We start from the raw sequence: 12,395 nt of genomic DNA on the forward strand, positions 1-12,395 counted from the left end.
GAAATCTGCTCGTAAGATAGAGCAGGCGCTTGCACCACAGGCTGGAACTAGATGGGTGTTGGAAGAGCTAAAGGTGTGTTCAGGGTTAGGAGTTTGTTGGGTGATGCATTCAGCTGTTCCCGACTGCTGTATCGGTGCTGGCTGCCGCCGCCTGGGCCATCCTGAGGCTTGCTGTGGGTTACGTGGCAAGTCGAGATCTGTGCGCTGTGGGGTAGAAGTGTTGCTGACCAAATGACCTGGGCCGCCTGCTTTGGGGACTTTAAAGCAGTTCCAAAGTAATTCTTTGATTATAAACTGTTGTCTTCTCTAACTTACTGTCAGCTTCTGGTCAAGTGGAAGTCTGTTGTGTATTAGATCTTTGTACCACGTCAGATTAATGGAAGAGTTTCAGTTGAAACGCAACCGAAACTTCAGTTGGTAGATAGATGCATTAACTGGCTCAGGCTGATGCTTACGATACCAGAGAAGCCACGCTGATCAGCTGTAGCTCTGGGTGAATTTTTACTGACTTCGTAGTGAGATTACAGGTTCAGAATTAGGCACATCACCACCAACCATGTAATTCCAGGGGTCCTCAAACTACAGCCTGTGGGCCAGATATGGCCCCCCAGGGTCCTCAATCTGACCCCCCAGGGTCCTCAGTCTGTCCCCCAGCATTTACAGACCCCCCCCTGACGCCCCCCCCCCTCCCCCCGCAGCCGCAGATGACTGCCTGCCACTTCATCCGCACACCACCCCCCTGTTTTAAAAAGTTGGAGGACCCCTGTAATTCTTTTCTTCTCCTTTCCTGAAACCTGTCTTAGCTAAATATTTGGGTTCTTTTAACTGTATTTTCAGAACCTCCGAAATGGGAAAGCTCTGCTAGACTCCCCTCTTGGGTCTCATGTTACGGAAGATAAAACCAAAGCTACCGGGACTGCGATTTCTGTTGTCTGCCTCAGGGTTCTCAGTCCCTCTCCTTCCTGCTGCTCATTTTTTGATCTCTTTATTGTTAATTTGCCTTGGGTAGGAAAACCACTACTTACAGGTGGACCACTACCCAAATTCCAGCATCCCAAAACACATCATCACTGTTCTTACTATTTCCTTTGGGATGTTAGGAGTTACTATAAATAAGTGACATCATGTTAGCTCCCAGCCACTCCTGTGCTGCTCCAAATTAATGCATAATGCGCAGTCTCCTGGCAGATTAAATGTAATGCCACCGTGGGTGCTATGCATCACAGGTGTGGTATTCTGCACACTTAATTTGTGCCTGTTTTGATCAAAACAAAGATTCATTCTTTAAAATTTTTAATTTTTTAACCTGCTGCTTGTTCTGTCTTTAGACTTGACTTTAAACTGGCTCCTTTTCCTCATCTCTGTGCCAATACCTTATGTCATGAATTTCACATGAATGGCTTGTTCCAACAGGTGACTTAATCTTCAGTGGGAAAATGGTTGGCTGCTTGGCTGCTGTTGAAAAAAATGGGGTGCTGTGAGGAGCAGGCCAGTACTTAAAAACAAACCTGCTTTGGAGGGCCTTTTCAAAGGCTTTCAGGTAGAAATGGGTAAGAATGAGTAACTGCTCGATTCTTGCTGCTACATTTTGTGGTGGACACATAAGAGAATATTTTTGCCATCTGTATGTAACTGCAGTCTATCCAAAAGCCAAGCAAGCTGAGGGCAGTTAATTGCAAATTCAGAGTGATACCAAAGATCTCGGTTAACCTGTTTCTAAGGCAGTGATGTGTAAATTCTTTTCAAGCAGATCTCAGTTACTGTGTACTTACAAAGCAGCATGTACGTCCCGATTGCGTGTTTGGTTTTTTGTCTAGATGTGAAAGCATATAACCATTAAGATTATTCAGCACTTTTCAAGGGGGAAAAGGAAGGAGGTTGAAGCAATCTTGTGAGCTGATGCTTGAGAACTGCCTGCGTACTCCTGAACAGCAAGACCATTAGCAGATTCTGGTTAGAAACTTGTGAAAGCTCTCTCCGTTCCCGAGTTGGGAATTGGGAAGGAGTTTGCTCTGTGATTCCACAGTGGGGACGAAAAAAACGAGGCTGGTAAAGTATTACAGAGTTTATGCTCTTGTTGTTAACCAGTCTTGTGACCTTTGCCTTGGAAGCCATTCTCTGAGATGAAAAATGTGAGGATGAGCGTTTGGCTTTTAGAGGCACCTGGATTATTCTCGTATTTTACTGCTGTTGTAGTACCAAGATAAATGAAAAGTTGGTGTTTGAAACCAGTAGTGCGGCAGTGTAAAGAGGTGTTGTTGGAGAACATTATCTGCAAAACGGTAAACTATTCAAACAAGTTACCTTACTTCAGGTCTGATTTTGGCAGTAGTTTGTTGAAAGATGGTAGCTGTTGAAGAATACAAACCAGTAACCAGTTCAGAGATGGGAGACTCTGTTCAAGGTTTCAGAGCTAGTACCGTGATGCAAACACGGGCTTTTTTCCCTCCCAGTTGCTTTCAGTGAACACTGCAGACAGAGGTTTCCTGGAGTATCTGCAGAACATGTTATTACTGTGCAGACAGTTCTCGAAACCAACATTGTAAAATTACGTAATATTTGCAGTTGAAATCTCCCGTGCGTATTTCAGCTAAGGTATGTGAGGGTGAGCTTGGAATATTTACAACAAAAAGTATTAAAATAAATTGTATGAGAGGTGCCAAATGTAAAATTCCTACTATATAGCCAGATTATCTGCTAAGAGAAAGCCTGGTGTTACTAGACCCCTAGCAACAGAATTTCATTGGAGGAGGAAAAAGCACAAGGTCCTTTCTGATAGCTGTAGGATCTCTGCTGTTGCCGATGTTGGTTCAGAATTTAGTGATGTTAAGCTCCTTCCAAGCACCTAGGACTCCCAACTGCAAAGTCCAGCCTCTGAAAAAAACTGCAAACTAAATTAAATTTCTGACCAATTCAGTTTGTTTTTAACTGTCCAACCTTCCTGCCCTCCTTGCTGAAGAAAATGAAATTACACAGTACTTTCTATATAATTTCAGTCAAGGATTTTTCCTCCATACATCTTAGTCTGAAGTGCCAAATACTGAATTAAAAATTTGATCCTGAGAAACTGTGTATAGCGTAACAAACATGATTTTAAGCTTCAAAATTTATGTTACTAAGGGAAGAAACAGCCATTATGAATTTTTCTGGTTTTTAATGTCATGTTGCCTGCACTTCAGGGGATTAAAAACCACGCACTGTTGAGGCTTGCTTCTCTTTATTCCCAAGTATTTTTCCCCTCCAAAGATGTGGAAGGTGGATGGTGTGGGCCTGCCGTGCCTTGGGTGAGGGGAGGGGAGGCGAGGTGGGCAGAGGACAGCTGTGCGGAGTGCCTGGCTCTGTGTCCTCTTGCACATCAGCCAGACAGGTGGCTGTGCGGTTGCTCCCTTTCATCAAGGTTTTGTGAGATAAATGGGTGAGTCTCGGGGCAGGACAGAGGAGGCCTGTTCGGCATCCCCCCTCGCCCCCCAGATTCCTCAATTTCCTCTCGCTGCTTGAAAGCCTTACTTATAAAGGGCACTGTGATACCGGGCCCCTAGCTTGGTCTCAGGAGTGAAGAACAGTGGATCCCGTTTACCACTGCGTCTTGGTGGAAAAGAGGAACTTGGGCAGTTGCTCTGCTGAGATCCTAAAAATTCTTGCACCGAATTTTCATTTGTTACGTTTCCCAAGTTGCATGTTTGGTATAAAGGCCGATAAACTACTCATTTGCCTGGCAGCATTGGCAGCCGGGCCCACCTTCAGGTGCAGCAGGAAGCGTTCTGTGTCTCTGCAACAGAGCAAGTGGAGAACGCGTGACTCCTGCCCTCTCTGAGGGCATCTAAACCAGGCCTGACCTCCCTGGTGTACATTCCTCAGCAAACAGCCCGGTAACTTGTAGTAGGACTTCCCCACTGCTGGTACAGACCCGGCTTATGCAAGTGATTCAGTCGTCAGCGCTCCCGGCTATTGTTTTCAGTTGGTTTGAGTAGGCTGAAGTGCCAGTGCAGCTGAGTGGGAGCATTTGGATTCCAGTGACAGCTGAACTCATGCACCAAGAGCAGCACTCAACTGCCTCAAAAGCGAAGTGTGTAATCCTCTTGGTCCACCGAGGAAGTCTGGGAGTTTTTTTGGCAGTAAATACAGTCTTTAAGTAATCACCATTCAACTCCTAAGCAGGCTGGGAGGGATGAAGTCTATATCCTTTTCTCTGAACTCCAGCCCTTTCCTAGGTGCTAAGACTGACCTGAAGTCTCCGCTTATACTGCTGAAATGCATGTCATGGTCCTCGGGCCAGGGCAGCCGTGCGTGCTGTTCTGGAGGGAAACGGTTTTTCCCCCATTGATTTCTAAGGCTTTTTCCATGGTTGGAAAACATGGGACGCTGACGTCAGCATAAAGCCTTTTGCTCCCTAAACCAGGTCTGAGGGAAGTTGAAGCTTAGTGCAGCAAGATCTGCAGCGTGGCCTTCTGAGTGCTAAAGACGACAGACCGGGCCGGTTAGGACATGCCGATGTTACTCTGATACCTGGAGTCAGGCGTAGGTTTTTTCTCGCTTCCCTGGGGCCCAGAACCCCAGCAGTGACCATGGTTTTCCAGTGCTTCTGCACAGCTCGTTAGCGTCAGGCACTGATGTACGACTGACTCTAGGTGGGGAACAGCAGCCTTCGGGTCTAGCCTCACCAAATCAGCAGCAGCTGTGAGCTGTTCCAGTCCAGTGCCCACAAAGAGGACAGCACTGGTGACCTGCAGGCGGGTGTCAACACTGCTCTGTGCTGGCAGAAGAGCGAGAGTGCACGCTGGGCTTGCTTACTGCACAGGGCCAAAGGGCTGAGAAGGTTCTTGGACTAAAGATCTGTCAGATGAGCAGTGGTTTAATGCTCGCCAGTAGCTGTTATTTTTCACACAGCTGTTTCCTTTGCTGGTGTACAGTACAAATCCTCAGCAAAAAGAAAAAAGCTACTGTGTGTACTTTAGGTGTGGGTTTTACTACCTTTCTCCAGCATGAGTGAGTGCCATGTTCGCATTTAGTCTGTGCTGACACAAATCTCCCTGACAGCAAGAGTCAGCAAGTACTAATCAACTTCACTAGAAAAATACAAGGATTTAAACAGTTTGCTTTTGCTGTTCTCAAAGAGCAAAGATTCTAACTTGAAAATTATCCCGTTCCTTTCTCCTCCTCAAGGAGTTCTCAGAGTTACAACCAGTTTGGGTTTGAAACATACGCAGCAGAGGCTGAACATGGAAGCTTGTTGTCTTTTTTAGCATACTGGTTTTATTTATTTTTAAATCTGTAGCTCAAGGATGTGGAAGGCATTTTATAATGATGACTCAAACCCTATCAGCTTATAAGCAAGTTAATAATACTGCTTCATCACTCCTGTAGCTTACACAGCCTCTGTTGTCCTTTTGGCTTGCTAGCCTGAATTCTATCAGTACAGTGTTAAATATCACACATAAAAGATGACTAAAACTGGCACAACATTACAGTATTTGGAACATGAGCATTAACAGAGCAGTACATTACACAGGGAGGATGCGTATTAAAAACCAACACTGCTATTCAAGCCTATCCAGGCACTCGGAATGTATTTCACAACATTCAGTCATCGTTGACTTTGACTCGGTGTGCAAAGTTAGCCACAACTAGTTTAGTGGGAACACAGCCACTGCACAATGTTAGAAAGAACAGGTTTATTAAGGCCCAAGTGGCACATTAACAGCCTCCCCATGTCAACCTTGCCACGTGGTCAGTTTTCTGCTTGCTAGGCTTGATGAAACCTAAGAATATCAGTTCAGAAACAGCTTGAATAAAACGAGCACTGAACATTTCAGTAAAGGAAATTGAGTACACTTTTTATTGCGCATACTGATGGAGACACCGATCTCTCCAGGAGGGGAAGACTTCTAAGTTATGATAAGCACAGATTACACAAAATGTCCTCTTGCACACTGAAATCGTTGGAAATAAGGGTAGAGCATGATTTGCCTACAGAAGCAGAAACCTTCAGTCAAACCCGTATTTCTTTTGCTACACACAAACAATGTGCCAATGAAGGATGCGCTCCTTTTTCCACTGCCAAGAGAAGCTGAAAACCTACAAAGATGCTTATACTAAAGGAAAGATATTAAAGCATATACTCTTCCTGTAGTTAAAGCCTCCTTTTGTACCACCATTCATCTTTTCTCTATGGCAGCACTGCTGTTTGTAGCCATGAGTTTTGGTTTCAGTGCTCATCCTTTAAATATCTACTGTCCCTACTTCTCCATCTGCTCTCTAGGTCACAGCTATCCTCTCGTCTGTTCCCCAGTAATGCTCTCCCCCAATACAGCAGCTGTACCAACTCTCAAATGATTTAACCAAGCAGAATAATTTCAGCTTGTTATACAGCCTGTTGGTTCCATTTCAGACCCAAACAGCTCCTATGGAGAAAAGCTGCTGTCACCTCACCAGCCCCAGCCCCACTGCTTTAGCTGATCTATTTCTGTGATATTGTCAGTACATTAAAGCTGTCTATAGACTAGTCATCTTGTTTTTCTGGAATTAGGTATCAGCGCATGAAGCTGTACTTTAAAAGTCCTGGTTCATTAATCCTGTAAGCATTTGAATGTCAAACTTTAAGAGGAATGAGAAAGGATACTAGATAATATGGTCCACCTGGTCTGAGGAAGCTGTATCTGCCTTTGGTCCCTCAACTGCCATCACCACAGTTGAGAAAGCCTAGAAAGGGAAAAGCAGCCCAGATTTAACAAATTTCATAGACACCCAGCTGCATATAAAATAATGAGCTGTGAGCTGATGACTATCACTTGGGAGGAATGAGATCTTGTAATGATCTGGACATCCATGAGAATGTCAGTTCATCGGCAATCAAAAGAGCGAGCAAGGTCACATACTACCACGGCAGTAATCCAGGATGAAAGACATCACTATGAACTTGTGGGCCTGCATTTTAAATCCCAATACAGTTCTGATCCCTGACCCATTCTCAGAAAAAACACAGAACTGAAAAACATTCTCAAAGTGAGACTGCTTAAACGTTCCAGAAAAAAAGGAGGAGGTAAGCTGGCTTTCAAGAAATCCATAAAATTGAGGGACAGCAAGAGGCAGGGTAGGAATCTTCTGTCCACGCTCATTTCCAATACAGAAACAAGCCAAGAGCAAACAGAACAAGTCAATGGAGCAGCCTCTGCGCTGCATGTAGTGAAGCTACAGAATTTCTTGCCAGAGGATGCTGTGGTTGCTAGGAGTTATACTGGTAATGTAATCCAGGTAGGTTTACAAAATACAGAGGAGCCATTCCAGTTTAAAAAACTTCAGGACTAGAACGTGATTGTTCGGTAGGGAGTATTTGGAGACTGTATCATTATTAATACAAGTTCTGCTTTTGGTCACAGTATGAAACAGGGTACCAAGCTAAAGGACCTCTGCTCTTCCCTAGCACAAGCATTCTCTCCCGAAGCCCCACACTTGCCAAGCAGCAGCACTTGCTTGTTTCCTTAAAAGTGTCACAGAATACCTAAAGACAAAGCTGGGGGGGGGGGGGGGCGGGGGAGTGGAGGTAACTTTGTGAAGCATAGAATCTGATCTGTGCCAAGCATAAAACAAAAGCAGATGCGAAAGATTTTCATCACAGAGGAATAATGCTGGAAAGAAATGATTCACAGTAGTCAGAGGAAGACTCTGGGATGGTAATTGGAGTTACCTTGCGTTCTCACACAGGAAGGACTGAGGTATGCAGCGATTTAAGCTGTCAAAAGGGGCACTAAAGAAAAGCAGACACACAGCAAAAAGATAAAATCAGAATACTGAAAGCAGGTAAAGGCACTGTTTGCATTGTCACATACCTCTAACCAATCAACGAGATTAATCAATCTGCCACACTCCAAATGAAGCTTATATGCTACGCATATGTCAGGGGCTTTATTAGAAATGCTTCCTCCATCACTTTTCAAAGCTTGATTCTGATGAAAAAAAAACCAAACACCAAAGGTTTTTAATCTTCAACAGTTTTAAGGGCTAGATAAAACATTCTCTCAGGAAGTTCACATGGTAGGTATTGTAACCAAATGTTTACTGTTTGTGTGTAATGCAAGTTGACAGTACAAAGAAAAAAAACCCCAGAAAAGTAAGAAAACATACCATTAAAAAACCCCAACAAAAAAACCACCCAGCTACTTCACACCTGATGTTCCTTCTAAAACTTTGTGTACTTACGCAGTCTCTAATGAGTGATTATCTGATTAGGCTTCCCCCCAGTTCTTTTGCTAGTTCTATTTACATATCAGAGAGAAATTATCTGGATTCAAGAAAAGAAACTGGTCCCGATTTGCCTCAGACTGCACTAGGTAGAAAAGTGTCCAGTCCCCTGCCACCTCCATGAAAGGAAAGAGGAAGTCTCAGTATCTATTCAGATGTACTAAGAAGCAAAATTGCTTCTCTCATCTCAGTTTTATCTTTGAAATAATCATTTCTCTCTGGCTTGACACTCAGCACCTATGAAGGCAAAAGTCTGATTTCTCAAACTATTCTGTCAGGAAATTCAGTTCATCAGCACTGAACCATTTACTTGAGAAGTAAAAAAGCCACTTGAGCCAGAAGCAAAAGTCTCTGTAGAGCTGCAGAAATTTACAACATTTTGTATCAGTTCATGATTTTTTTTTCTGTTTTCAGTTTTCTGCACTCCAAGAACCAGGTCTTTTAACATGAAAACAGCCACTGATTGATCATTTCAGGTCACGGGAACTTTTGCTAAAAATGCTTTTATATGCTAGTAAAATACACAAGTTACTTTTGGAAAGCCTATAAAGTCCTAGCAAGGTTACCTTCATAAATAAATGCTTTTAAAGATAGGAAAGAAGGTTGGGCAAATAATTTTGCTCAAGAATCTCCAGCTTACCTTTCATGGACCTCCATCCCTGTAATTTGTGAGACTCAGATTCAGTCTGGACAGCAGCACTTACGAGACATTTCACAATTTCCAGAAAGCCTAACAATTTTCAAGTGTGTTTATTCTGTACATGGAACACACAAGCTGCAGACATTAGGTTCAGTCCAGATGGTGTCCAGAAACGGCTAAATGTTACAATCCAGACGTTAATTTACCAGACTATAACTCAGGAGCATACCACAATGGTTTCAAACACTACAGTGTTACTAACCAGCATAGGTGAAGTTACACCTTCTGGCTGATCGACTGGCTCACCACTGCCCAGAGGGATAACCCTACAGCTTTCTCTTTTCCCTTCTGCTACTTCATCTAACTATGGCTTCCTACCTCTCACCCATGTGCCAACTCTGGCATTGCTGGATACTCTGCATTGATTTCCTAACTGTAAGGCCAGAAGAATAACCACAGCCAAGAGGGGATGCAACTTCTAGAGCAACTGCACTCTCCTGCAACAGGTTCACCTCTAGAAATGAAGAGCTGGACCACACACAAGCGCCGAGAATGGGTCAAGAAAGATATTACTGACTGGCACTGCAGGGTCTCTGCCAGCATCTGAAGGAATTCAGTCTCACTTGTGATAACTAGGCCACCAAGTCTTTACAGCAGAGTGGGAGGGAGCTGCAGCTGCGTGCAGAGAAACCTCAGTTTCCTGAGGCGGCAGCACACGTGCTGTCCGCAAGAGGAAATAACTAGGCTGACTAGCAGGAAGCTGCCCTAGAACGAGCAGCCAGTTGTGAAACCACCTGTACAGCACTGAGGTGCTGTTTCAGAAAGGGAGGAGTATGGGAGCGGGAACCACCCAGAACACTGTGGATGGGGTTTCTCTGGCTTGACCCTGCCCCAGAGGCCAGACTCATACCTTGCTCTAGAATCAATGTTGCTATCTTTCCCAAGGACCAAACGCTACTATCCCCTTTCCCTGATACAGGAGCTCAATTGCAGCTCAAGGGGTTTTGTTTCTGAGCAATCAAAGTATCTTCATGGGTAACAGGGCTCATTCCTTAGGATCTACATGAAAAACCACCCTTCTTACCTAAGGTCAAGAACAAAACTTGCATGACTCTCTAAACCCCAGGAAGATCCATGTTCAGATTTCCTTGTGCTGACACAATAGTAAGCAGTGCCTTGCTGGTATTCAAAGTTACAACTTGTTGAATTTTCAAGGGATCAGTGAAAATAGAACTACACTTTTTTTTTGTGGACTTTTTTCCCCCCAGGACATATAATCCTTGGTTCACATTTTGCTAAATAAATAACAGGACTGGATTCTGTAAGAAATGCATCACGTATCATTTGCTGGAACTCCACAGAAGCAGATCCTGTTCTAGCCTTCTGGAAGGAACAGCTCTAGAGAACTTTGCTCTGGTCATGGCCCAGGAAAGTACAAGCCATGCAGAAGTCATGGACACAATCAAGAAAGAAATATCTCTTAGACTCACACGGATTAGAATGCTAAGCAAGGTACCCAGCCAGCACTGAGTTAAGAAACTACTGTTGTTAGAAACTATGCCAAACCTTCACAATCTACTTAGAAAACATCGGCAATATGTTAAAAGTATCTCAAAGACCAAAGTACAGGATGACAGAGGGCTCTAAATCCTGTCAACTCATCAAAAGAATACTTATTAAACAAATCAGTAGGTAGATTTTGCTAGCTCTGCATTTTTACAGGTTTTCTAAAAACATAAATTACTGACGTTCATATTAGGTCTCTTTAATGGTAACCCACTTGCTAACTACTGTTTTTACAAATAAGCTCTTAAAGTGGTTTTAGAAGTAACTCCTGCACACAGCAAAACTGACAACCCTCATTCAAATACAAGCACAGTGCCAACAAGCCCAATACAACTGCGATGTGGATTTCAAAGACTGATCATTATCAGGAATGATTTCTGATAAGTGCTGGTTTTGACTCAAGTAACATATAATCACTCAGACACAGCTACACCCAATGTTTTCTTAAAAACTGTATTCACATTTTTAAGGGAAATGTTAGTCCATGAGTGTAACTCCAAGTAGCATCTATAATCAAGACAAAATAAAGAAATGTATGTTCACGTGTTCTTTCTTCTGGTCATGCTGTCCATTTGATTTATGAAAGAAGTGGAAAAGGGGCTGGGTTAACCAACAGAATCAATGACAATCCTTTTTTTCGACTTGGAAAAGACAGGATGTCAATACACAATACCGATAATAAAATAAATGTAAAAAGAAAAACAAAGGACTTCTTTAAATATGCTGTATTTAAGCTATTGTTAATGTCATCACTCTACCTGAACAGAGCCTTCACTTTATACAGCAAATACAGTGAGGATTAGGCACCAGCCCTGTAAAGAAAGTGTCTGGAAAGAGCCACAGAAACTGTGTTTTTCCCCATGGACAGTCATCCCATTTGTAACGGAGGACACAATGATTTTTCTGCTACATCTACAGGAGAAAGTAAAGATCGTGACTAAAACAGGCTCTCGAAAAGGGATTCCCTATCTAGAATTCTTTCCGTAATTAGCCTCTTCCTTTCAGCCAGACAGCTTCCCTAGCTCTTTGCAAAGTCCCCAGGTTGCTTATCAACACTTAACTTGTTGGTCCTCTGCAAAACAACTGTATGCGTGCCAAGCTTCATGAAACAGCAAAACTAAGCTTTACACATCATCCTTATGTGTAGCCTCCAGAAACTACTCCAGCACCACAAACAACTTGCTTGTTTCTTACCTTCAGGTAGCAGTACGGGTTATTTAAGGCTGTATGAAGTGCAGTCCTTGGGGCAGCATTCAAGTGCCCACGGAGAACACTGGCTGTGTTGAAATACACTACCTCATACAGAGTCTTGTGGTCTGCAGGAACAAGGTAATTTCTGAAAAAAAACACAACATGAGGTATGGGGGAAGGAGGGGAGATACAAGCTTTATCTTAAGGGAAAAAACAGAAATCTACTGCAGTCAAAGACTACAAGGAGGTATATTTCCCAACCAGTCCTGACAAATCTCTGAAAAAATCAGCAGTGCTGAAACCAACTTTTTAAACAGGTAAGTCAGTTATTATCACCTTGACGCCTAATGGATTTAATGTAGATTTAGCTGGGCCAAGACAACTTCAAAAATAAGGGCAGCAGCTGAAATGCTAACACCAGTCACGTACTCCACAGATCTTGCTTATCCACCTCAAGGTCTCGCGACGGGTCTCTGCTCATATTTGTCTTCATATTTGAAGCTTTTCTCTTGGCACAGTCATATTTTTGTTAACTTCTCTGCCTCCCCCTACCTCCAAGGCTCTATAATTAACAAGTACCTTCATCTCTTCCCCACTTCAAGCCTTTCACGTTTTCTGCTAGAGCTGCCTACAAAATCCTATCTGCTATGCCTTGGCTCACCAAAACAGTTAACAAAATGCACAGGATATCACACTTGACATCTATACAGTTTCATAAGTAGAACAGATCAGCAAAGATTAGGGTAAAAACTCTTTATTT

The 12,395-nt window shown here is 43.3% G+C and overlaps 1 protein-coding gene across 5 annotated transcripts in view; it reads right to left on the minus strand.

Moving 5' to 3' along the window:
• ORC3 (origin recognition complex subunit 3) overlaps positions 1-12,395 on the minus strand; it is a 52,280-nt gene that overhangs the window by 9,122 nt on the left and 30,763 nt on the right. For 2 of the 5 annotated variants that reach the window (XM_055713774.1, XM_055713773.1), the window contains exons 17-20: positions 11,639-11,780; positions 7,827-7,943; positions 6,620-6,699; positions 5,660-5,800 (exon numbers count right to left, since the gene is read on the minus strand). In XM_055713774.1, coding sequence (XP_055569749.1) covers positions 5,695-5,800; positions 6,620-6,699; positions 7,827-7,943; positions 11,639-11,780 — 445 coding nt within the window. In that variant the 3' untranslated portion in view covers positions 5,660-5,694. Of the gene's footprint in view, positions 1-719; positions 1,453-5,659; positions 5,801-6,619; positions 6,700-7,826; positions 7,944-11,638; positions 11,781-12,395 lie in introns of those variants that run through there. The other 3 variants (XM_055713777.1, XM_055713776.1, XM_055713775.1) reach the window with 2 other exon arrangements.

The sequence above is a fragment of the Falco cherrug genome, chromosome 6 (genome assembly GCF_023634085.1).
Source record: "Falco cherrug isolate bFalChe1 chromosome 6, bFalChe1.pri, whole genome shotgun sequence".
Classification (NCBI taxonomy): domain Eukaryota; kingdom Metazoa; phylum Chordata; class Aves; order Falconiformes; family Falconidae; genus Falco; species Falco cherrug.